Source organism: Medicago sativa, chromosome 3 (assembly GCF_051527215.1).
Source record: "Medicago sativa cultivar Bolivia chromosome 3, Bolivia_mono, whole genome shotgun sequence".
Lineage (NCBI taxonomy): Eukaryota > Viridiplantae > Streptophyta > Magnoliopsida > Fabales > Fabaceae > Medicago > Medicago sativa.
Window position 1 is genome coordinate 52,173,674 of NC_140751.1, and position 27,502 is coordinate 52,201,175.

Below are 27,502 nucleotides of genomic sequence, written 5' to 3' on the forward strand. Positions count from 1 at the left end.
TAGAGGGGGTGATTTGCGTGTGTGCTACCTGTTATATATGTGTCATCCACGTAGAGTGTCACATGTGTAGTTAACATGTCAATTATATATTTTAACGGCACAAGTTAACGAAATGACTAAATTGCTTGACGTCATTCAATTTCTATTTTTGCTTATTCTCAAATTTTAAGGGGGTAAAATGTCCGACCCATGCAATTTTAGCGAGAAAATTGGTGTTTTTTTTTTTTTTTTGGTTACAAGAAAATTGGTGATTTAATCATTAACTATGTTCAATAGATAATTAATCAATATAAAAAAGATGCGGCAACTCATTAGTCATTCAATGAAATATACACATATTCTTAACCATAGAAATCGTGTTTAAAGATACATAATTTTTAGGTATACACTTCAAATTTATGCTTAATTAATGACATTTAAAATTGTTGTTGAATTTTGATGTGAAATTTACATGTCAAAATACAATTCCTCTTTCAATAACTTGCAAATTTGTAATACCCTTGTGTATTTTTTTTGTTTTGTTGAAGTAATAGATACCCTTATGTTGGTATTTAGATTTTAGAACAATTTTGACTTTATTCATGCTTTGCCTCTCCCACACTTTTACACATATAAGCACCCACCATTGATGACCACATGAAAGGGTGAAAGAATGGGCTGATTCTTTGCATGTAGATTATGATATTAATAGCCCGTATCCAAAATTGACAATTTTACATATTGAAACAAATCTATCCTCATCGATTCATGTGGTTAGGACCCATTAATTTCCTTATATGAGATATTAACATTTTTGGATGAACATGGGGGCTGGTTTCATGAGTATGTTTTCGTTTGATATTTGGATTTAGTAAATCACATTTGGACAGAAGCTACTAGAAATTAATTTTTGTTCCTTAAAAAAAAAAAGAAATTAATTTTTGTCCAAACTAAGATTTTAGATTTTTCAAATACAAAAGCATTCGTAAGTATCAAATTAAATTATACATGGAAGCTTCTATGTAGGTTTTTGGATGAACATGGGGGCTGGTTTCATGAGTATACAACAATTATTATTATACATTTTTTTTGTTGACAAAACACAATTAAAATTACACATAAAAAATTAAAAATAAAAGCTATCGATAGCTTCAAAATAGTTTAAAATTCTACTATAAAATCTATCAATATTAAGAATTTTAAATAGTTTGAAAATTGATATCATATGTTCAATGAAAATTAAAGAAGAAATACAACTTAGTTATTAACAAAGAAATTGAAGAGTGGAAGAAATTGAACTTTTGGATAATTAAATGCCTTATACTATTAAGAATTTTTCTTATAATGTTGAGCACACCAAAGCTTGACTAAAATAAATAGAAGATTTATCTTGTTGGATAATTAAAGGATTTATTTCAACATTATTTGTAAAAATACAATGGTAAAATCCTTCAAATTGTACGTAACCAAACTTGAATTATTGATCAAATATTTTATTTTTAGGGGTATTGAATCAACTATAACAAATGTCTCTCTTTTCTCTATCCTTAGTGGTCCCACTTTGATAGCATGACTTTTCTTCTATTGGTGTTGTATATAACACCATCTCAACATTGTGGAGTCATCTTGAGGTTCATTCTATTCATGTTAAGAGCTTTACATATTGAATGAGATAGACCTAAAAATAAGTGTATAAATGATGACAATTTTCACATTACACGTCAACTTTAAGAGTTACGCTAAGCCAAATTTAAATTCTAAAATTGTTTTAGAGTATTTATAAAACTATCATGCCACTTGCATCAGACTACTCGGTTCACACTCCAGAAGCCAGTTTTATAAAGACTGGGTTATGCTCAACATATACAAACTCTAAAGAATTCTTGTGATACTAATATTGTAGTAGAAAGAAAATGGGTATACTCTCCCCTTAATTAAAAAACCGTATAATTAGTTTAAAGTGGTGGATCCAAAATCAAGATGGGATGTCTCTATCAAATTCTATAATGCACACATTGTGCAACAATAACTTGACGTATTATAGTCACAAATGCTCTCCTATGATTTTTATTAATTTAACACCAACTTGCAGCAAAAGGGAAATTGCTAGCCACATGGGGTCAATGATAATTATCTTTTCCTTATTTTAAAGTTGAAGATCACAAAAGAAAGGAAAAAGTTTCATTCTTTATTCCCACCAACACCAAATGAAATCAACATTAACATGATTATATAATTTTTCTTGAGCAATAATAAAATAAAAGATGTCGTGCTTTACATGATTATTCAATTGTGCTTCATTATACTAAATTTAACGTTAGACAATTTTGGTGACACTAATTTTCTGGCCCACTTTTAAAACAAGTACCAAAGAGAAGTTAAAAAACATGAATCCTATAAAAAATTTCAAAACAGGGAAAAAAAACTATGATTGTTGTCTAATGATAATTAGAAAATAATATTTGGTAGACAATTTTACAACACATAAACTCTCTCAAATACTCTAGGGCTCCAATACATCCAAAATTTTTAAAATAAAGTTTCTTTGAATTGACTTATTTAAACGTTATTTACCGACACAAATATTTAGAAACTGTTTAGATGAACTTGCCAAAATTGGTTTATTCCATAAATTCTCTAAGATAACTTATGAAAATAACATATAACTTATTCAAAAAAGTTTGAGTTTATTTTAATTTTTGTTACGAAAATAGCTTATAATAAATGTTTATATACGATGCTATACACGTAAATTAAGTTGTGTTATCCGAACAAGACCTTACATTTAAAAAAGAACTAGAATCCAAATGTATAATCCAGATCTCTCTTTTTCTTTAAGATAGTAGACAATGTGAGAATGTTTCAAAGTGTTTCAATTTTAACCAACTCCAACTCCTACAATATTCACTTTAATTTATAGCCGCAATTCTAATGCACGGTGCAGAGATTTCAAATTAGAAACATGATTCTTTAGTCAACGTGATTCTAACTTTAATCTTTTAAGTAATTTAGTAGTTATTTTTGGATTACATACACCTATTGTATAATTTTCCAACATTTTTTTATACAATTTATTTATTTTCAAACTTTGGCAATAGGTATATCCAAGTACGTTGAATGTTAGCTATAGGCAATTAGTCCATGTGAGCCAATTGTTATTAACTTATCGTACACATGAAGAACTCAATTACAATTAAGGTTTCTCTTTGGCTTTATGTTTTATATTGTTAATATATGTGCCAAACCAAAGAATTTGCGTGAATCAATTTTCTTATAACAATGCTTAATACTTCGTTTTAATAGAGCATTTTGTTTTTTACAAGGGTTTTAATAGAGCATTAAAAGTCATATAAACTTACTTAAAAAAAAGTCGTAAACAAAACAAAAAAAAAGCTAAAAATTAGTTACATAACAGAGTATAAAAAAGTCATATAAACAAAAAAAAACCTAAAATAATGTTTTAACATCATTCGTCTTTTTTTTTTCTTTCTTCTTCTTCCCGAATAGTTTAATGTGGTTAGAGTTCATCTTTAAGATGAGTAAATGAGATACCTGGAGTTCGAACTCCAATTTCTATACAATGCATGGTCCCTAGCAACTGAACTATACTTACGGGCACAACATCATTTGTTCTATTTAAATGTTTGTTTACGTTAAAATTAATCAAAATATCACTTTTATTTATCAAGAGATATTTTTTTTAGGGAATTATTTATCAAGAGATGAATGTGATTAAAATAAATTAATGTATATATAAATACACACATTTACTCATCGAGACATCAACATGATTCAATCTTCCTCCAAAAAAAAAAAAAACATGATTCAATCTTAAGCTTTGACACGGATGTGTAATTTAAAAAACAAAAGATGATTGGGTGCACTTTCTTAATTAATACAAATTCACAATATTTGTATTCTTCCATTGAAAACTATTTTGGCACTTTGTAGGGTTCCTTGATAATAACTAGTCTTTATCCATTAGCCATCCATTCACAATGGAATGACTGTACCTTTACCATCATTTATTTTACCTCTATGTTTTACATTACCCTTTTAAAATTTATTACAAAGCCATAATTAACTCAGAGTTTTTACCCTTATACTCCATTAAAAGCCAATTTGCCTATAGTCTATAAAAATTACCAAAGGTAAATTTTGAAGGGGGAAAAAGTGCAATATGAATGTGATCATGACAAGTGGCATTGTGATGAAAACTATACATGAAAAAAAAGGAAACCCTAGCCTTAGCCCCACAAAGAAAGTAATGATACATAACTTTATAATTAATTAAAATTAAAAAGATTAAAAAAAAAACCCAACTAAAAAGCATCCACTATATTCACCACTTAGGTCACATGAAAATCAACATCTGTTGTTCCTTTTCTTTCATTTTGCATTAAAGATTCCAATAGATATACTTTGTCCGATAAAGTCAGTAAAAAGAGTTATTTATTATTATTTTTTTATGAAAAAAGTTTAGATTAATTAGTGGAGGCATATCCAATGGATGATTATAAAAAGCTATCAGCACCTCAATCAACATTTACAACAAAATATAAGTATAATTTAAAAATTAAAAAATTACATACTATAATCCAAATCACATACAAAACAAATGTCTAACTATTCATACTAACTACAATTAATAGTAAAATGAGGTTTTCACCTATTCTATTGAACCATAATCCACAAAAAAAAAAAAAAACACATTTAATCAATCTCAACCGTTAATTTAAGATCGATTTCACATTACACATTCTCTAAATTATTAACATTAAATAATATTTATCATTTATTTGGATTGATCAATAAATACGTCACATATTTCTTGAGTGGAATCCAAATCCACTTACCTTTCATTGTAAAAAGTTAGTCTTATGTATGAAGAGTTAAATAGATGAAAGGGTCCATCATTTAGATGACCTCTAGAGGCAGAAGTCAGTTCTGTCTTATTCTTGCCTCTTGGGACCTTGCTGCTTGTTCATCATCTCTTGTGGGGTGTCCTTGTTCTCTCCATAAAAATACATCATAAACTAGACCCTCCCTTCAACATTTAGAGGTAAGAAAAACTTCTCAAATTATGGTATGGTATCATTATCAAATGTGTCTCTTCTCTAATTTCAAATTTTTTTTATGCCATATTTCAGGTGAGACTAGATTCAACATAAAGTTTTGTATTTGAAGCTTTTGATTCCAAGAAAGGTATATTATCAAAAATTCATTCTATTGGGAATTTTTTTTATGTATGCATCTTTGAATATTTCTCTAATCCCTCCTCCTCCTTCTTCATCTTCTAGTTTCTTCAATACTATTATAATGAAAGTTTACTTTTTACATCGTCAACAAATCACAACCAGCTAAATTTTTTATGCTATAACTATTTATGATTAAAGCTAAACATTTTTAATGATCTGACGATTATGAATGATTGAAATTGTATATAAAGTAAATCCTCGAACCGAAATTCTAATTAATTTTCTTGTGAAAATTTTGTTCTAATGTGGGATGTGTAGGAAGTGAAATAATGGAGGATAAATATAGTCTAATTAGGAAGCATAGTGAGCTATGGAGGACATTGAGAGATGAAGATTTTGAAGAAGAAGAAATTTGGGATGTAGTGAAAGAAAGACCAAATTACATATCTGAAGTTCACAAGCCAAAGGAGAAGAAGGAACTATCTTCTCTTCCAATTCCAACAGCTGCAAGAATGATTCCAATTCCAAGGACTAGTAGTGGAAGTAGTAGTGCTAATTTCTCTCATGAAACCATGGCTTTTCAGCAATCAGCACCAGTTAACATTCCTGATTGGTCAAAGATTTATGGTAATAATAATAAACAAAACAAGAGTACTAAGAAGGTTTCTAGGTATAATGAATATGGTTACTATGAAGGTGATGATGAAGTTGTTTATCATGGTGGTGGGGATGAAGAAGATGATGATGATGATGAGTATAGTACTAGGGTTCCACCACATGAAATTATTTCAAGAAGGCTTGCAAGGAGTCAAATATCTTCATTTTCTGTTTTTGAAGGTGTTGGGAGGACACTTAAAGGTAGGGATCTTAGCAAAATGAGGAATTCTGTCCTCATAAAAACTGGTTTCCTTGAATCATTGTGATCAAGGGTTTTTCATGAATTTAATTTGTAATGTATAGGGGTTATGTACATGGTTTTAAATTGCGAATGCGGTTCGGTTGTGGTTTCGCTACAAACCTTTAATACCGTCAAAATTGCGGTTGTACTACCGCAAAATTTTTTATGTTGTGATCGCAATTAGGGTTGCTGACCGTAATTTAAAACCGTAGTTAGTGATAGTTTAGTTATTGAGATTGTTTGCATGTTGTGTTTTTTAGGGGTATCAAATGAATGATTCGATCAATTTTGCTTTTACTATGAAAATAAATCAATGAAATTCCTTAATAAAAGTGATTTCAATGTCAAAATATGTGAAATTCAATGAGAATTTTGGTATGTTATTTAGAGCATCCATATAAAAATATTGATGGATGTGTCATTAAATATTGATTAAATTAAAATTTGTTGGCTTGTTCGAAAAAAAAGTATTGATTAAATTGAGTCATAAAGAAATTAAACATTTATAAGAACAAAAATTGAACTTTGGCTTTTAATGAACAAGTCAAAATCTTTCTCCCAGGCATACTTTCCTCTAACTTTATATCCTGTGTTTTCTATGTGAATGGTAGAGAGTAGAGACCAACACAATAACAAATGTCTTAAGGTATTCCTTGGATCTGGTTTGAATATAGTATGTTTCAATGAATTTTGGTCTACGATGTACCAAATTTAATAATCGTTGATATATTATAAAATAATTATGAATTGTTATTTTATAACTTATGGAGCGATATAAAGTTGGTTCATCGCAGACCAAAATTCTTTTTGACCATTCTGTTTATATCCACTTAAAAGAAAACTCCTTCAATACTCAATAGTGTGTGAGTTTATCTATATATAGTAAATAAAAAAGGATTATTTATAAATTTTAGTTACTTAATTATGATTTAATTAAATGTAAGACAAGTTACTTTAGGATAGTATCTTTTCCGGTTCTTGTCTCAATTTTGTTGTTGTTGTAGAAACCATAGTTGAATATAATCCATATAGTGGCATGTTAGCTGGATTAATACAAAAGGAAAATGTCTTTATATGAATTGAACAATTTGTGACTCAACAGAACTGGAAATCAATAGTACTGAAATAATTTCTGTACAACCTGCTTCTTTATGAGTTATGACACAAATAATTGATGTAAAAACTAAAAAGTACAGTACTAACTAGCTTACAAAACAAAAATTTATGGATGGGTTAAGATGAATTTTAATGTAGATTTGAATAAAATTCTTTGTGGTTTTTTAAGTTAACATTACTCATAGTTTTCAGACTCGGCTCGGACCGGCCGGTCGGACCGGTCGGACCGGTCGGACCGTGAACCGGTGGGTCAGCCGGTTCGAGCCAACATTTGGATCGGTCATGCAGTTGACTCGGTCAAAACCGGTCAAAACCGGTGACTCGGCCGAGTCATGGGTCAGACCGGTTCTCTCTTTTTTTTTTTTTTTTTTGCTTTTTTTTTTTTTTTGCTTAATTGAAAGTCTGAAACGACGTCGTTTTGCTCGATCAATCTTGACTCCTTTGGAATTAAATGTTATTGATGATAATACTTGTGTTGGAATTATACTTTCTTGGGATCTTTTTGGATTTTTATAACCGGGGCAATCTCTTATTTGAATTTATGTTGGAATTGGAATCATACTTTTTTGGGATCTATTTGGATTACTACCAAGATGTATTTTGAGTTATGACTATGTTTTGAATTTGAGCAATTAGCCTATGAAATTATTATTGTTGGATAGTTTTTATCTTATTTTACAGGGGTCATTATTTTAGTTTTTAAAGTGACCGAGTCACCGATTCAATCCGAGTTTATCCGGTTAAATAACTATATAAATTTAATCTAAGGACCGAGTTATCTAACCGAGTCATCCGAGTGGTTCCGGTTCAGTCATGCGGTTCGACCAACGACTCAGTGGTTCGACCATTGACCCAGTGACCCAGTACCCCCGCCGAGTCGATGACCGAGCCGAGTCTGAAAACTATGACATTACTTGATGTAAATCCAATTTACATAAACATTTATTTCTGTTTAATAAATAAATAAGCAAAGTGACTAATGTATTAATTACACTAGTACAATTATTGAATCATAGTGCAATGAATTGACAAAGACTTGGCACCAACTCAACATCTTTATTTAATTAATTAATTATTATTGAAAGTAACAATGTTAATATCTAATGATATGTGATGAGAGGGGAGAAAAGAGGGACTAGTCTCTATCAATTCTAGATGTTGATCTCTCCATATAAAGAGAAATATCATTTTCATAGAAGCTACGTATAGAATTGGCTTTCTTGAAACTTTGTTTAATGGTTTTTAATCTCTTACCTATGCATTCCATATTAACATTATTAACCTTTTTCAAAGTTCAATTTTAGTGCTCAATGCTTAAGTGTCCCAATAATTGTTAAATACAAAGGCACTTATAGATAAGACATATGGACTACTATATAAATAAATGGAGTGAAGTAACCTTATGAAGGAGTGAACATAATTGATGGGATCCTCACTTTTGATAGGTTACAATGTCAAGCTTTTTGATAGTATTTTTCTCAATGCCACTAGATGTTTGATAGAAGAAACATTTTCTTCTTTTCATGTTTCAATTTTCATAATTGAGATGTCAATTTTTTATGTTAGAAAATATTTTTTCTCTAAATTTGTAAGTGCTATTGTAACATTTTATTTCCACAAAAAAATTGTAGCTTTTTATTAAGCTTAAGGATTATGAGATGTATAATTTTGAAATTAAAGCAACATTCCTTCCTCATAAGCTATATTTTACTAATACAGAGAAGACCATATTATTAAAAAGATAGACTTCTAATAATAAAAAATTAATTGAAAATTATTTACATTTATGGAATTGGTTGGTTTTGTTAAGAGAAAAATCCAGAAACAGACTACCAATTAAATCAATTAGAGGCTATGTTCACAAATCATAACCAACATAGGACTTATTTGGTTAAAATTTACATGTCTCCTCCTCATGGCAATCAACATAGCAACAAGAGTATGATCTCTCCACAAAGTGTTGTACTCTTCACAAAAATCCAACAAAAGACATCACATGAGTGAGTACATCCATTCACATTCTTCCAACTTGCAAACATATAACATTTTTTCAAAAAAAAAAAAGTTCCGCACTAATACAATATCATTAGCAATTTCTCTCAAACACCAAACTTCCTTAAAATATTATCAATACATTCTAAAATTATCTTGTTACACATATTTCAAACAGTTTAAATAAATATAAACACATCAACCTTAATTAGCACAATTCAGGTAAATTGTTCCAAGTGTAGCAACCATTGTTATCATTATTATTATTGGTATGGTCTGTTGTGTTTGTGACAGGAAACAACAAATTTACAGGCTTGATATGAGGGACGGATGTAGGTTCAAGCCTATGTAGGCTTGGGCATGCACTATGTTCTTAATTTTTTTTTCTTTATAGTAGTAGAATATAGTAAAAATTGATATTTTGACTATATATCCTACACATATTACAAATCCTTTTCTCTCTTGGCCCACATATACAATCACACTTGACACAACAAGTAACAACACAACCTTCATGTTTCTAAAATTAAAAAACAATAACTTATTATTATGAAATAAAATTATCACAAATCATTTAATGTTTTTGAGAATATCAACAATTATAAAGGACAATTATGATTTATATTTCTTTTTCCGGTCAAGTAGCCTAGTGATGAAAAATTCATGTCACAACCAACTAAGATATGTTCACAGGTGCTACAAATTTATATATAAGGTGCCCCTACTATTCAAAATTCCTGGATCTGTCATTGCTTGATATCAAGTCCAACCATCACAATGTTCGAAGATTGAACATTGGTGACTTCTGATGCAATATTGTTGTTGTTGTTGTTCCAATCTTGACTTTGCATCGTGGAAGAAGGCATCACAGTTAGCATTGTTGACATATCGTCATTCATAAATTTGCTTAGTTCTTGTGCTTCTTCCTTTGCTTTTTGTCCTACATAGATCAATCAAATGAAATCAGTTATATGTATATAATAATAAAAAAAATAGAAGTGATTGATTGTAATTATATGTATAGACGTTGGACACAAACATGCTTTTAATGCAAAGTGTTAGTTTTACATAGTCTAACACATGTAGTCATTGCAATAAAAAAATAGTAAATTCTTTTTTCCCTTTAAAAAAATAGTAAATTCTTTTTTCCCTTTATAAACAATTGAGCTAGTAGCTCAATTGGTAGTGGGAATGCATTGAACTAGTACTTAACCCCAGGTACTAGGTTCGATTCCCACGGGAGGCAAAAACATCACTATAGGGGGGGTGGTGGTGATTAAGCTTGTGAGTAACAGTGCCGGGGGGTACAGTGCCTAGCCGGGACCCGCCTGGGCTGTTACAATAAAAGGCGCGCCGTGGGAATCGAACCTAGTACCTGGGGTTAAGTACTAGTTCAATGCATTCCCACTACCAATTGAGCTAATTGAGCTACTAGCTCAATTGGTAGTGGGAATGCATTGAACTAATACTTAACCCCAGGTACTAGGTTCGATTCCCACGGGAGGCAAAAACACCACTATAGGGGGGGGGGGGGAAATTGTAACGCCCAATTTGAAAATATCTAGAATATTCAAAAGTGCGCTAAAACTGATATTGGATACATTAATTATACAATACTGAATTATCATCAAGTCAAAGTTTCATAAGCCAAAACATCCCAAAGTCTTATGTTACATTAGAGTACATAGAGTTTATTGAACAAAGTCTGACTACATAGTTCATAACAAGCATCTATAATATAACATATGCTTCTACTAGTCCAACACCAAGCTGGCTTCCCGTGAACACAATCAATCCAAAGCTTTTTCTTTACCTTTTCCACGTGAAACCTGAGAACCTGAACAAATAATGAGAGGGATGAGACATAATGCCTCAGTGAGTTCTATCTAACCCTAAGTTAGTGATAACCTTGGGGAAAACCTACGGCTACCACGTGTCTACAATACAACCTGACGGTTGATTATACGTGTGTGGTTAAGATTACCTAGACGGTAGTGCATACTAGGCCCGTCATAGATTTCTTCTTATTTGTTATAGGCTTGCTATCTCTATACATGACATCGCGGTTAAGGGAAAGTCTAAATCCGCTAGGCCAAGATATGCTCTACATACCAAGGCCTGTATATAAATATACATATGTCACACCTCTAAGTCGAGCGATTAGGGAAACCTAAGATCGCCATCGACATATCCATCTTTAACTATACTAGTCATAAGCTTGAACGTATCTAACGTCTTCTTGTAACCTAATATAATTAAGTTAGAAGTTAGCGTTGAACAATATCATATCTGAATTCGTTTTACGGAAAGTCCCGGGGTGGAGTAAACCCGAGCACAATCCCTATCTAACCGGTGGAACCTATCTAAGGTATAACCAACGGTACTCCCTAAGCGACGTGCGGGTCCCTTACGGCTAATCCTGTTTCACCTAATGGAAACCTCTTGAGACCAACCTAGTGTGGTCACGAGAGACACGACACATTCATGTTATTTAAACATTTTTAGTGAAAAGATATCTAATCATATCACATTCTATCATACATCGTCTCTATGATGATGTTCTACTCTCGACAAACTATGCCAAGTCTCTATGTTTCTCCCTTTAATGAATTATTGCTTGCCCCTTCACTTTCAAGTGAATTTCCCATAAGCTGTTCTTGATAATTATGTTATGATTGCCATGATTTTTAATTCGAGAATCGTTACATGTTATATGCATTGCCTAGATGTTGTTTTGGGGTTATAAAGTTGTAAAACGTTGAAAGAAATACTTTGGAATGCACCACCGACCCATACAAGGACCAACAGGCCAAAAGCATGTTGGCCAAACCAGAGGGCTGCGCTAATAGCGCCCCTGGAGCGTGGCACATGCTGTTGAATTTCACTATTAGCGTAGATTTCGCTAATAGCGTAGTTCTTCGGGTCTGTGGTACCAAAATTGCAATTTTTGACCCGAAACACATCCTAATGGTTCCTGCAATGCACCAAAACATCCAGTAACATACAAAAGCTATAAACAACATGTTCCATGGCAATTTTAATGGATAATCATCATGAATTAGCTTTAGGGTACCATAAACATATCTAGCAAAATTTAACACAATACATCACTTCCACACTAAGAAAGCTCAACCCAAAAGGAGGTTTTCTATCTAAGAACTCACCTTGCTCAAAAGAAAAGAAACTCAAGTACTCTAAGCTCAAACCAACACCCTAGACATGTAGTGATCAAGAGGAAATAGCTTGCTTCAATCAAAGACTAATCAACCATCCTTATGCTTGCTTGCTTGCTAGGAGTAGAGATTTCAAAGTGAGGATGGATTGAAACAAGGATGGAGGTCGAAATTTCTAGAGATGGAAGAGAGCTAAAATGTTTGAAAACCCTAGAGAGAGAAAGCTAGAAACATAATGAATATTTTGGACTAAAATTCTTTAAATACACCTCTAGCTTAAATTCCGATTTTGCCCTTAATCTTGATCGCACACATTTTTTCGTTAACAGGTATTGAGTCTCAACTTAAAAGAGCGGGATATTACACTCTACCCCCCTTAAAAAATTTTGTCCTCGAAATTTAGAATTTACCTGAAAACAAATGCGGATACTGGTTCAACATCTCTGATTCTAGTTCCCATGTGGCTTCACCATCCGGCGAACCTTTCCATACAACCTTTACTATGGGAATCTCTTTGTTTCTGAGAGACTTGACATCACGGTCTACTATCATTTCTGGTTCTGGTTGAAATGTTAAGTCCGACTTCAACTCTATAGAATCTAACTCAACTGGTTGGAAAGGATCCGGTACGTACTTCTTCAATTGAGATACATGGAATACATTGTGCAACCCTGACATGGATGGAGGTAAGGCCAACTGATAAGCCACTGGTCCGATACATTTAAGTATCAAGAACGGTCCTATATATCTTGGACATAATTTCTTAGTTCTGAAGACTCCTCTCAAACCCAATTTAGGAGTAACCTTTAGGAACACGTGGTCACCTTCACTAAACTCTAAAGGCCTTCGTCTATTAACCGCATAACTTTTCTGACGACTCTGAGCTGTTCTCATCTTCTCCTGAATTGATTTAATTTTCAGAGTTGTCTCTTGAATGATTTCTGGCCCAAGGATACTCTTATCTCCAACTTCAGCCCAACATAAAGGAGTTCTACACTTCCTACCATACAATGCCTCATAAGGTGCCATTCCAATACTCGAGTGATAGCTATTGTTGTAGGAAAACTCTATCAAAGGTAAGTGATGATTCCAACTCCCACCATCTTCCAGAATACAAGCACGTAACATATCTTCTAAGGTCTGAATAGTCCTCTCTGATTGACCATCAGTCTGTGGATGATGAGACGTACTCAGCTTCAAACGAGTCCCTAATGCTCTTTGAAAAGCCTTCCAAAAATGTGAAGTGAAAATTGGATCCCTATCCGACACAATACTCACTGGAACACCATGCAACTTAACTATTTCTAAGATGAACAATTCGGCATACTGTGATGTTTTGTATGTAGACTTAACTGGTAAGAAATGAGCCGACTTGGTTAATCTATCCACAATTACCCAAATTGAATCATGTCCTTTCTGAGTACGGGGTAAGCCTCCCACAAAATCCATAGATATCTGCTCCCACTTCCACTGAGGAATCTCAAGCGATTGCAGCAAACCCGCTGGTCTTTGATGTTCAATCTTGATTTGTTGGCATACTATACACCTTGCCACAAATTCCGCAATATCTATTTTCATACCTGGCCACCAATAATCCTTTCTCAAATCTTGATACATCTTGGTAGCACCAGGATGAATTGAGAAACTACTTTTGTGTGCTTCTTCTAAAATCATCCTTTTGAGTTCTGAATCATTCGGAACACAAATTCTTCCTTCGAATAAAATTGCTCCATCTGAAGCTATAGAAAATTCCGGATAACCGATTCTCTTTTGCAATTCATTATCTGCTTCCTGTGCCTGCACAATCCTTGGCCGCAACTCACAAGAGATTTCTAATTTGTGTAACCAAATACCATCATCATCTTCTGTGGCTGCAAGATTAAGATCTCGAACATTTTCATACAACTTACACGTATGCATCATGACTTCAGCTTGAGCTAAGACCTTGCGACTCAACGCATCTGCTACAACATTGGCCTTTCCTGGATGATATTTTAGTTCAAAATCAAAGTCTTTTAAATACTCCATCCAACGCCTCTGTCTCATGTTTAGATCTCTCTGATCAAACAAATATTTCAAACTTTTGTGGTCACTGAATAACTCAAATTGTGCTCCATACAAATGATGCCTCCAAATCTTCAAAACAAAAACTATGGCTGCCAATTCTAGATCATGAGTGGGATAATTTTCTTCATGTGTCTTGAGCTGTCTAGATGCATAAGCTATCACATTGCTTCCTTGCATAAGTACTCCACCGAGTCCTTTGGACGATGCATCACAAAACACTATATATTTCTTTTTCGGATCAGGAATAGTTAAGACTGGTGCTTGAGTTAACTTCTTCTTTAAGATCCTGAAACTTTTCGCACATTCTTTATCCCACACAAAAGGTACATCTTTTCTTGTGAGTCGGGTTAAGGGTAAAGCGATCTGGGAAAACTTCATAATAAATCGACGATAATAACCAGCTAGTCCCAAAAAGCTTCGAACTTCTGACACACTCTTTGGTCTAGTCCAATTCTGAACGGCCTCCACTTTTGATTGATCGACTGCCACTCCTCCTTGAGAAATAACATGTCCCAGAAATTTAACTTCTGTCAACCAAAATTCGCACTTACTGAATTTTGCATACAATTGCTTCTCTCGAAGAATATCCAACACTATCCTCAAATGTTGAGCATGTTCCTGCGGGTTCTTGGAATAAACCAAAATGTCATCAATAAAGATAATGACAAATTGATCTAGATACGGCTGAAAAATCCGATTCATATAGTCCATAAAAACTGCTGGAGCATTAGTCACACCAAAAGGCATAACTAAAAATTCATAGTGTCCATAACGCGTTCTGAAAGCTGTCTTGGACACATCTGAAGACTTAATACGAATCTGATGGTAACCCGATCTGAGATCAATTTTCGAGAACACTGACGCCCCCTTAAGTTGATCTAGCAAGTCATCAATTCTTGGTAAAGGATACTTGTTCTTGATAGTCACCTTATTCAACTGGCGATAATCAATACACAATCTCATACTACCATCTTTCTTCTTGACTAACAATACCGGTGCACCCCAAGGAGACACACTAGGCCTGATGAAATGCTTCTGAATAAGTTCTTCCAATTGTGATTTCAATTCTCTAAGTTCCAATGGTGACATTCTATAAGGTGCTACAGACACTAGTTCTGCTCCTGGAATCAAATCAATTGAAAATTCAACTTCTCTTTCTGGAGGTAAGCTTGTAATATCTGCTGGAAAAACATCCAGATACTCACTGACAATTGGAATATCACTGGGGTTTAAATGTGATTCTGGAGTCACTGTGAGCATAACATAAAAACCCTTATCCTGAGCACAAATAAACTGAACCATCTGATACGTGTGCTTAATTAATTCTGACAAGGCTACTCCTTCCACCGTGTTACAAGTAGGCATGTAAATACTTTTCTCCGCACACCCGATGTAAACATGATTTGCTGAAAGCCAGTCCATGCCTAGTATCACATCAAGTTGTTTCATAGGAAGACATACTAAATCTATATAATACGTCTTGCTAGAGACGGTGATTGGACAATTCTCACAAATATAATTTGCTACAATTCCTCCATCGGTGGCCGTAGTCACTAACATAGGGGGACTTAGTAATGAAATAGATAATTGAAGAGTTTCTACACATTGAAAAGAAATGAAGGAACACGATGCACCACAATCAAATAAAACTCTAATGGGGTTCTGACCAAGAAAACACATACCACCGATCAAATCTTCATTTGCCTGAGCCTTCTTCCCATCCAGTGAGTACACCCTGCCTCTCGTCATAGTAGTGTTTGCACTTTTGCCTTTGTCTCCTCTATTTGGACAATTCGACATGTAATGTCCCGTCTGACCACAAGCATAACAAGAGTTGTCACCCAGTCTACATTCCCCTGTGTGAGCTTTTCCACATTTCCTACAAGTTGGATAAGTTCTGAATGAACCCGACTGCTTCCCCCTCTGTGGAGACCCCTTTGGCTTCAACTTCTCGTGATGTCTATCAACAAAATTACCTTTTCTTCTATCAAAAGCAGTGGTACCTTCTTTAACAGCTCTGTCAAAACCTCTTTCAGCCTCCAAACTATTATGCACCATTTCATCAAAGTTTGTCAACCTCTGTTGACTGACCACCGCATAAAGTTCACCCCTCAAAGCATGCTTATATTGATTAACTTTCAACATCTCATTACCCGCATACTCATTGTGAGTCGAGTAATGTGACAACTCCTCGAACTTTCTGGTAAAATCTGTTACAGACATGTTACCCTATTTCAAGTGAAAAAATTCTTGTTCTTTCCTGACCTTGAATGTCAAAGGGAGATACTTCTCTTTCATCTCTTGTTTGAAATTCTCCCAATTCAGCTCTATTCCGTTAGCCACCATTCTACGCCGTGCAGTTTCCCACCAATCCTGTGCTGCACCTCGGAATTGATTAGTTGCAAAGATCACCTTATCTTCCTCGGTACAATTAGCCATAAGGAAAATCTTTTCCATATGCTTAATCCACCTCTTGGCCTCTGGCGGTTCACCGCGACCATCAAACTCTGGAGGATGGTTCCGATTATACTCTCGGAAAGCTGGATTTCCCACAACTGGAGGTGGTGGATGCTGTTGATGCACTCCCGGACCTTGCTGCATAGCTGCTGCCCATTGCTGGTGGGACTGAGCATTCTGCTGTATCTGTTGTTGCATCATGAGCATCATCTGTTGATTCTGTTGCATCAGCTGTGCCCACATGTTAGCTTCAGGGTTAACATTCTCCTCTACATTCTGATTAGCTCTTGGCCGGCCTCGTCCTCTTCGTGCTTCGGACATTTTCGCTCAAACTGTCATATTTAAGTCAAAGTGATCAATTTCAACCAAATATAACAATGAGGACAATATCCTAAACTCAAAAGAACGACTACTTGGATTGTAATATTAATGACCCAAGGCACGATCTGAAACGACCTGCTCTGATACCAAATTGTAACGCCCAATTTGAAAATATCTAGAATATTCAAAAGTGCGCTAAAACTGATATTGGATACATTAATTATACAATACTGAATTATCATCAAGTCAAAGTTTCATAAGCCAAAACATCCCAAAGTCTTATGTTACATTATAGTACATAGAGTTTATTGAACAAAGTCTGACTACATAGTTCATAACAAATATAACATATGCTTCTACTAGTCCAACACCAAGCTGGCTTCCCGTGAACACAATCAATCCAAAGCTTTTTCTTTACCTTTTCCACGTGAAACCTGAGAACCTGAACAAATAATGAGAGGGATGAGACATAATGCCTCAGTGAGTTCTATCTAACCCTAAGTTAGTGATAACCTTGGGGAAAACCTACGGCTACCACGTGTCTACAATACAACCTGACGGTTGATTATACGTGTGTGGTTAAGATTACCTAGACGGTAGTGCATACTAGGTCCGTCATATATTTCTTCTTATTTGTTATAGGCTTGCTATCTCTATACATGACATCGCAGTTAAGGGAAAGTCTAAATCCGCTAGGCCAAGATATGCTCTACATACCAAGGCCTGTATATAAATATACATATGTCACACCTCTAAGTCGAGCGATTAGGGAAACCTAAGATCGCCATCGACATATCCATCTTTAACTATACTAGTCATAAGCTTGAACGTATCTAACGTCTTCTTGTAACCCAATATAATTAAGTTAGAAGTTAGCGTTGAACAATATCATATCTGAATTCGTTTTACGGAAAGTCCCAGGGTGGAGTAAACCCGAGCACAATCCCTATCTAACCGGTGGAACCTATCTAAGGTATAACCAACGGTACTCCCTAAGCGACGTGCGGGTCCCTTACGGCTAATCCCGTTTCACCTAATGGAAACCTCTTGAGACCAACCTAGTGTGGTCACGAGAGACACGACACATTCATGTTATTTAAACATTTTTAGTGAAAAGATATCTAATCATATCACATTCTATCATACATCGTCTCTATGATGATGTTCTACTCTCGACAAACTATGCCAAGTCTCTATGTTTCTCCCCTTAATGAATTATTGCTTGCCCCTTCACTTTCAAGTGAATTTCCCATAAGCCGTTCTTGATAATTATGTTATGATTGCCATGATTTTTAATTCGAGAATCGTTACATGTTATATGCATTGCCTAGATGTTGTTTTGGGGTTATAAAGTTGTAAAACGTTGAAAGAAATACTTTGGAATGCACCACCGACCCATACAAGGACCAACAGGCCAAAAGCATGTTGGCCAAACCAGAGGGCTGCGCTAATAGCGCTAATTTCGGGTCTGTGGTACCAAAATTGCAATTTTTGACCCAAAACACATCCTAATGGTTCCTGCAATGCACCAAAACATCCAGTAACATACAAAAGCTATAAACAACATGTTCCATGGCAATTTTAACGGATAATCATCATGAATTAGCTTTAGGGTACCATAAACATATCTAGCAAAATTTAACACAATACATCACTTCCACACTAAGAAAGCTCAACCCAAAGGGAGGTTTTCTATCTAAGAACTCACCTTGCTCAAAAGAAAAGAAACTCAAGTACTCTAAGCTCAAACCAACACCCTAGACATGTAGTGATCAAGAGGAAATAGCTTGCTTCAATCAAAGACTAATCAACCATCCTTATGCTTGCTTGCTTGCTAGGAGTAGAGATTTCAAAGTGAGGATGGATTGAAACAAGGATGGAGGTCAAAATTTCTAGAGATGGAAGAGAGCTAAAATGTTTGAAAACCCTAGAGAGAGAAAGCTAGAAACATAATGAATATTTTGGACTAAAATTCTTTAAATACACCTCTAGCTTAAATTCCGATTTCGCCCTTAATCTTGATCGCACACATTTTTTCGTTAACAGGTATTGAGTCTCAACTTAAAAGAGCGGGATATTACAAAATCAATATAAAATATAACATTATTACTAACCAGAATTACAAGACCAATAAACAGAGTTATGTGAAAAATCATCAAGGCTTTGATATTCATTAAACAAATCATATCCTTCATTTAAGCTCAAGTAACTTCTTTTCTTTGAATTTTGACCAGACGCTAGTGTTTGAGCTTCCATTAAAAGATCTCCCATAAAGCCACTATAATTGTTCTGAAAATAATTAGTTTTATTGAACTCAATATTATTAACCTCAACATCTTGTTTTGAGGATAGTCTTGAATATTGGTTTGAAGGTAGCTCCAAATGTGTGGAGAAAGGTGAAGACGAGGAAGAGGACAAAACCCTTCGATCGGATTCCAACAAATAAGTATGAAAGTATTGAGAAAAACTCGAGTTGTATTGAATTGAGAATCGAAAACTATCATGATGAGAGGTTAGAGAAGGATCATGGAGTGAAGAGGAACAATTTTTTGTCACAGAAGGGACTTGAAGGTTAAAGTTTGGAGTCGAATGGTAGCGTTTGAAGCGAAGAGGCGTAGATAAGAGTGGTGTGGCTCTTTGAAATGTGAAGGAGTGCGGTGAAGGTGTAGAAGATGAAAATGGTGCAGATAAAGTGTCTACGAATGTGTGAGGATAATTAGAATGTTGTAGTTGTTGCCTATGTTGGAGTGGTGAAGAGAGAGGAGAATGAAGATGAGTTGGTGTTTGAGATAAAGTGTGAAGGTGGTGATATTGATATTGGTTTTGATTGAAAAACTCAAACTTTGTTGTAATGTTGTAAGAGTTTGTTCCTGTCAGTGTGACACATGGTGAAAATGTTGTTGGTGTGGTTGGTGTGTTGGGACGACCGTGTTCGTCAGAATAGAGAGGAAGACCTTGTTTTCGACGATCTTTGATCCTTGTGTTCCAGTAGTTATTTATTTCATTGTCCATTCTTCCGGGTAACTACACCACAACATACAACAATTAATGTTTGATAGTTCAATGATAAAACTAGTTTCATTAATAAAGATGCATTAGTCTATATGAAGGATGTGAACAAGATGCACATTTTTTTATTTTCTTCAACCAAAAGTGACTGAATGGATAATTCTGGCCCCTAAGTTTACTACGATCATTAATTCATAAATGCAATTGTTCAAAACAATTTTTTAAAGAAAAATTACATGACTCAGACAAAATCAAAGAATTACAATCTCAACCATCCAATCTTTAATTAAAGTTCTTTAACTTGTATGCGTTATGCCAACATTTTAGATTAGGTTTGACTAATGGAAAGAAAAAAATGAAGACGAAAAGTGCATACATACCAAAACAACCATTCGAGCCCATTTGTTACCAAATTCAGCACGAAGTTCAACAATGAGTTTCTCTTCTTCATGAGAAAATGCACCTTTCTTCAAATTGGGTCTTAAATGATTAGCCCATCCGAGCCTACAACTCTTCCCACAACGATTCAAACCTGCATTTCTTTGAACATTATTCCAATTCCCTTCACCATGTTTTGTCACATAATCTAGCAAAATTGCATCCTCTTTTGTTGTCTAAGGACCCTTTTTCAAATTCGCATCATCACAACCACCACCACCCTCTTTACCACTGCCTCTTTCCATCATACCAACCAAACAACACATTTTCATCATTCACTCCATCCACAATATTTGTCATGTATTCCATCTTAGAAAAATTTGACACACTAGTTTGTTCAAATTCTCCCACACTTTCTATTATATATAAGTTTCAAATTATCCTAAGTATTTTATTATTCTCATTTCTCTCCATAAACCTCCAATGCTCCTTGTTTTCAATACTGATGTAGTAAAAATAATATGTTGGATATTTGTATGTTGACCTCATTTTTGCTAAAACAAATATACAAACAAGATGTTGGACCCAATGTTTCAACAAGTGACTACGACTTCAGTGTGCCCTGATTTCGTGCCTTGATTCCGCTTACTTGGAGATTTATTTTAAACGTGAAGATTCCTAAATATTCGCTGAAGATTTGATTCACGTGGATTGCTGCATAAGAAGCGTGTTTCTAGAAGCAAGGAAAGGCGGTTTATACTTATCTTAGTCCTTAAGAATGTTGTTGCGACATTTAAGGAAATAATATATTTGCTTCTAGAATATTGTGGAGACTGAATATATGATTTTGTCTGCTGATTTTTTAGCCCGTGACGAAAAAGCCCATGCTGCTGAATGGCTATATAAGGAAGACTCAGACCCCATTTTTATTCACCAATTCAATGTTATTGAATTGAGACTTTTAGGGTTTTGACTTGTGCTTTATTTGTGAGCCTCACTTTATATCATCTTGATACATTGAGCAGGACCTGTAGTCGAGTTTTAACGGATCAAAACCATCGATTGATAAAAGAGTTTTTAGGGTTTTGAGTCTCTGTTAATTGTGAGCCTTTCTTTTGTCTCCTTGATGCAAGTTTAGGACTGTGTTTATTGAGTTGTAATTTTGTAAACTACTCCTAAGCTTTGAAGTACGAAGTTAATTTGTGTCTGAAGGTGTCTTCATTATATTGATTGTAAACGTGTAATCGCAGGGAGTGTGATTGAGTGGAAGTGAGATGAGATCTCAGGTCTAGGAGTTCCTAGGTTGAAGTTAGTACGTGTAGTGTCTAGGTGATAAGTTGTAAACTTAGAGTTTGCTGAGAACTTAGATCTAGGACTACACTAGTGGATTTCCTTCTTGGCTTGGTAGCCCCCAGAGTAGGTGTGTTTGTCATCGAACTGGGTTAACAAATAACCTGTGTCATTTACGTTTCTGTCATTTATATTTTCCTTGATCTGTATGTTTATCGTTAGCTCGATGTTGAAACATTAAATGCAACATACCACCTGTGTCTCAGTGTTGGAACATTGCATACAACATCAGGAAGCCATAATTTCAATTGGTATCAGAGCATGAACCCTGTTCATCTATTGGGTGAGCTCCAGGAAAAATAAATTTTGGACTTATGAACAGATCTAAGGAAGGAGGTATTTGATGTTTTTTTATATGCCTATTAAGGGGGAGTATTGCCCGAGGGGGAGTAATTTACATTTTTGATCTGCTGTCGAGGATCTGCTACTAAGGGGGAGTAGCTCTTATGGTATGTTATGACTCATTTGTTATGGTAGATTGTCATTATGCATGTTCGTTAAAGAAGTATTGCCTGATGGGGAGAATAATTTTTTTTCTGATCTACCATTGAGGGGGAGCTTTATCTGTTTACTAGCCTGATGATTGCATGATTACATAATAAATGCTAGTATGAGCTTGATGACTGAATGCATGTGGGTGTGTGAGTTCTGGAGAACTGATGTCTTACTAGATGTTCAGACATCTTGATGATTTGAGAAATTTATTTTTTTCTCTGATGCATTCTATGCGAGAGTTTATTTCTCCTTGGGCTGATAAATGAATGAGAGTTTATTTCTCTCTGTGCAGTTTATTTCTCCTGATATTATCTGTAAGGCTGGATTCTATCCTACTCCGTTGCATATGCCTCTGATGTGTTGGATGATGTCTCAACATGTCCATCTGTGCATTATTTTTAAAGTTGTTCTTTTTAAATAATGTTGAAGTTCTTCTGTTATCTTCTTTCGAGCTGAATGTATATGTTGTTTTTGAAGAAATGTATGTGGGGTATCCCTCTAGTTTGTCTGTATGATCTCAGATTGTTTTAGCCAAAAGTTTGTCAAAGGGGGAGATTGTTGGATATTTGTATGTTGGCCTCATTTTTGCTAAAACAAATATACAAACAAGATGTTGGACCCAATGTTTCAACAGGTGACTACGACTTCAGTGTGCCCTGATTTCGTGTCTTGATTCCGCTTACTTGGAGATTTATTTTAAACGTGAAGATTCCTGAATATTCTCTGAAGATTTGATTCACGTGGATTGCTGCCCAAGAAGCGTTTTTCTATATTAATTAAATAAAAATGTTTTTCTTTGTACAATGTTGGTAAAAATGAAGTTATAAACAATCTTCGTTGTACAATGTTTTTCACTAAACCAAAAAAAACTTTAGATTATAAACTTCTTCCAAAGAGAAAAGTAAAGGAAGAGAGAATTTGAGATAGAAATTTATTATGATGGTGGTGGCGACGGTGGAGGATTGTTTTAAAAATATCAAATTTATAAAGGGTGGTGGTGATATGAGTTTGGGAGATGGCAATAGAATCTAAAGTGTGTTATAAAAAAATTGTATCATATTGCAATCTGAAAAAAAGTGGTTAAAAGAACCAATTTAGAGACATTACAAAGATCACGCTTCCGAGTAGTACTCATAGCCAATGGTGGTAAAATGTACATGTGTGTTTAGCCTTGTAGTAGTTGTCTGTTATATTGCATACTCATAACAACTCAGTTTTTGTGTTCACTATTTTTTGCTACTATATTGAGACTTATTTTGGAATGAGAAGAGAACTCAAAGTGTACAAGAATTGTCTTGTGAATAAGCTAAAAAAAGAAAATTCATCACCTATTAATGTTGTGGTATATATGATCTTTGTTGTGAATGAAATATGTTACATGTTTTTTGACTTCTTTGTTCATATTATAGTACTAGACATTTTTCTTCTTCTATGAAATGACATATAATTGGGTTGGAAATTGAAACGTCAACACTATTATAAATCCTTATTTATAATTACACATTAAATTGTTTTGATAGGCTATACAAAATAGACATAATTGATGGCTTGTCACACGGTTTCAAACATGAATAGATATCAACTGCAATTTAATTACTCTCAAACACCAAACTTTATTAAAAAATATCAATACTTTCTAAAGTTATATTGTTACACAAATTTCAAACCATTACAATGTGGACACATCAACCTTAATTAACAGAGTTCAGGTAAATTGTCCCAAGTGTAGCAACCGTTGTTTTCATTATTATTATTATTATCATCATTACTATTATTTGTTGTGTTTGTGAGAGGAAACAATGAAGCTATAGGCTTGATATCAAGTCCAAAATTTTCATCTGCCATCACCACACCACTAGAAGACTGAACGTTGGTTACTTCTGATGCATTGCTATTGTTATTATTATTCCAATCATGAATTTGCATTGTGGAAGAAGGCGTCACAGTTAGCATTGTTGAGATGTCATCATTCATAAATTTTCTTAAGTCTGGTGCTTCTTCCTTTGGTTTTTGTCCTGCATATAAATCAATCAAATCCAATCAATGATACTAGCTAGATATCGATAATATATGTGTCAGTATCATGCCGGTGTGGGACATCGAACATGTCTTTAATTTCAAGTGTTAGTATTATGTAGGCCATGTAGTAACTACAATGACTTAAAAATAGTAAATTATTTTTTTACTTATAAATTAATGTATTTTTATTTTAACATATTCAAGACTATACACTCTATTTTCAACATGTTCAACAACTAAAAAATATTGCTAATTACAACCAACTTAATTGTAATTAAATAGAATTTGACCCTATCTAAGAATAACATTTACAATTTACAGACCAAATGAAAAATCAATTTATGGAATCACACAACACATAAAAGATAGTCGATTAGCATTGTTGACTAAAAAATAGAAATAAGACAAATCTAGTCCAATCATATTTTATATTTGATATCAGGGAAAATAAGTTGCTGATTAGTGCAAGTTGTTTCATTACTTAATTGAATTCAAAGCATGTTAAAAGAATATGAATTAATATAACATTCACACAAGTCACAAGTCACAAGCCATCCTTAAAATGCCAGTTCATATCAAGTAAGTTTAATTTTTTATGCCAAACAAAAAGAACCAGATTTAATGTAATAAATAAATTAAGATGAAAATTCAATGACCAAATAAAAATGCAAAAAAAATATACAAAATAAATTTTCTATAAAGAAATCATTATTATAAGAAATTTTAACATTATTAACCTGAATTAGAAGACCAGTAAACAGAGCTAAGTGGGAAATCATCTAGGCTTTGGCAACCATTAAACATATCATTTCCTTCATTTAAGCTCAAGTAACTCCTTTTCTTTGAATTTTGACCAGATGCTAGTGTTTGTGCTTCCATTAAAAGATCTCCCATTAAGCCACTATTATTGGTCTGAAAAGAATTAGGATCATTGAACTCAATATTGTTAGCCTTAACATCTTGCTCTGATGATAGTCTTGAATATTGGTTTGAAGGTAGCTCCAACTTTGTGGAGAAAGGTAAAGACGATGAAGAAACTCCTCGATCGGATTCCAACAAGGGAGTATGAAAGTATTGAGAAAAACTTGAGTTGTATTGAATTGGAAACCTAAAACTATCTTGATGAGAGGTTAAAGAAGGATCATGGAGTGAAGCGCAATTTTGTGTTACGGAAGGGACTTGAAGACTAAAGTTGGGACTGGAACGATAACGTTTGAAGCGAAAAGGTGTAGATAAGAGTGGTGCAGGTCTTTGGAAAGTGAAAGAGAGATGTGAAGGTGAAGAAGATGACAATGGTGTAGGTGAAGTCTCTATGAATGTGTGAGGAGAATAAGAATGTTGTCGTTGTTGTCTATGTTGGAGTGGTGAAGAGAGAGGAGAATGATGATGAGTTGGTGTTGGGGATAAAGGGTGAAGGTGTTGATGTTGTTGTTGTTGATATTGGTGGTGGTTTTGATTGAAAAACTCAAACTTTGGTGTAATGTTGTTAGGGTTTGTTCCTGTTGGTGTGACGCATTGTGAAGGTGTTGTTGGTGTGGTTGGTGTGTTGGGACGATCATGTTCGTCTGAATAGAGAGGAAGACCTTGTCTTTGACGACGTTTGATTCTTGTGTTCCAGTAGTTCTTTATTTCATTGTCTGTTCTTCCAGGTAACTATGCCACAATACACAACAATTAATATTTGATTGTTTAATAATCAAATTAGTTTCATTAATAAAGATGCATTAGTCTATGTTACAAATGTGATCAAGATGCACATTTTTGGATTTTGTAGAAAAAAAGTTGATTGTATGAATGATTATTGATCGAAATTGGATGGTTTAGATCAAATTATTGAATTTACAATGTGATGTGTATAATCTTGAATTGATAGTCTTGTTTTGTCCAATTGTGACTGCATGCAACCTTGGTCCCTAAGTTTAGTATGATGAATATTTCTTAAATGCAATCATTCTAAATAAATTTTTAAAGATCGATTACATCATGACTTTCACAAATAAAAAATTGAAATCTCAATTGTTTAATATTTAATTAAAGTTCTATAGCTTGTATGCATTATAACAACATTTTAGTTTAGGTTAGACTAAAGGAAAGAGAAAAAAAATGAAGAAGAAAAATGCATACATACCAAAGCAGCCATTCGAGCCCATTTGTTACCAAATTGAGCATGAAGTTCAACAATGAGTTTCTCTTCTTCAGGAGAAAATGCACCTTTCTTCAAATTGGGTCTTAAATGATTAGCCCATCTAAGCCTACAACTCTTTCCACAACGATTCAAACCAGTATTTCTTTGAACTGCATTCCAATTCCCTTCACCATGTTTTGTCACATAATCTATCAAAATTGTATCCTCTGCTGTTGTCCAAGGACCCTTTTTCAAATTTGCCTCATCACCACCTCCACTACAACCACCACCACCACTACTGCCACCCTCACCGTCACCGCCTCTTTCCATCATACCAAAGAACAAATTTTCATCATTTACTGCATCAACAATATTTGTCATGTGTTCCATCTTGCCAAAATTTGACACACTAGCTAGTCCAATTTTTTTTTTGAGGGCTAGCTAGTTTAAATTATCTCCTTTGTTTGTATTACATACATGAAGTTTTCAATCTTCTATGTATTTTATTATTCTCTTTTTTCTCAATAACCCTCCAATATTTCTTCCTTTCAATGGTGATGTAATAAAATTAATATTTATATATTAACTTTATTACAATTTACAATCTTCCTTGTATAAGAATTTTTCATTAAAAATCAAAGAAGTTTATATTTTAAACTTCTTCTAAAGATAAAAGAAGAGAGTAGGAATTAGGAAGTTATTATGGTGGAGGCGGTGACGGTGAAAGGTGGTAAAAAAATGAAATTGATAAAGGGTGGTGGTGATATGAGTTTGGGAGGTGACAATAAAATCTAAAAACGTGTTATGAAAAAAACTGAATTATGTTGCAATGTGAAAAAAGTGGTAAAAAGAACCAATTTAGAGACGTTACAAAGATTACGCTTCCGAGTAGTACTCATAGCCAATGGTGGTAAATTGTACACAT

The 27,502-nt window shown here is 34.0% G+C and overlaps 1 protein-coding gene and 1 pseudogene across 2 annotated transcripts; one reads left to right on the plus strand and one right to left on the minus strand.

The window, feature by feature from the left end:
* Positions 1 to 4,902: 4,902 nt before the first annotated feature.
* On the plus strand, positions 4,903 to 6,425 carry LOC146938185 (uncharacterized). Its single transcript, XM_085752190.1, has 3 exons — positions 4,903 to 5,041; positions 5,130 to 5,184; positions 5,496 to 6,425. Exon 3 carries the CDS (start codon positions 5,507 to 5,509, stop codon positions 6,098 to 6,100), a length of 594 nt encoding a protein of 197 aa, XP_085608316.1. The 5' UTR covers positions 4,903 to 5,041; positions 5,130 to 5,184; positions 5,496 to 5,506; the 3' UTR covers positions 6,101 to 6,425.
* Positions 6,426 to 9,929: 3,504 nt separating this feature from the next.
* LOC146938186 (uncharacterized) lies at positions 9,930 to 27,102 on the minus strand (annotated as a pseudogene). The gene is made up of 6 exons (XR_015029990.1): positions 26,581 to 27,102; positions 25,190 to 26,105; positions 24,167 to 24,448; positions 20,591 to 21,004; positions 19,316 to 20,225; positions 9,930 to 10,123 (listed from the first exon to the last, which is right to left on the minus strand). The product of XR_015029990.1 is annotated as an uncharacterized LOC146938186 (transcript).
* Between the last annotated feature and the right edge of the window lie 400 nt (positions 27,103 to 27,502).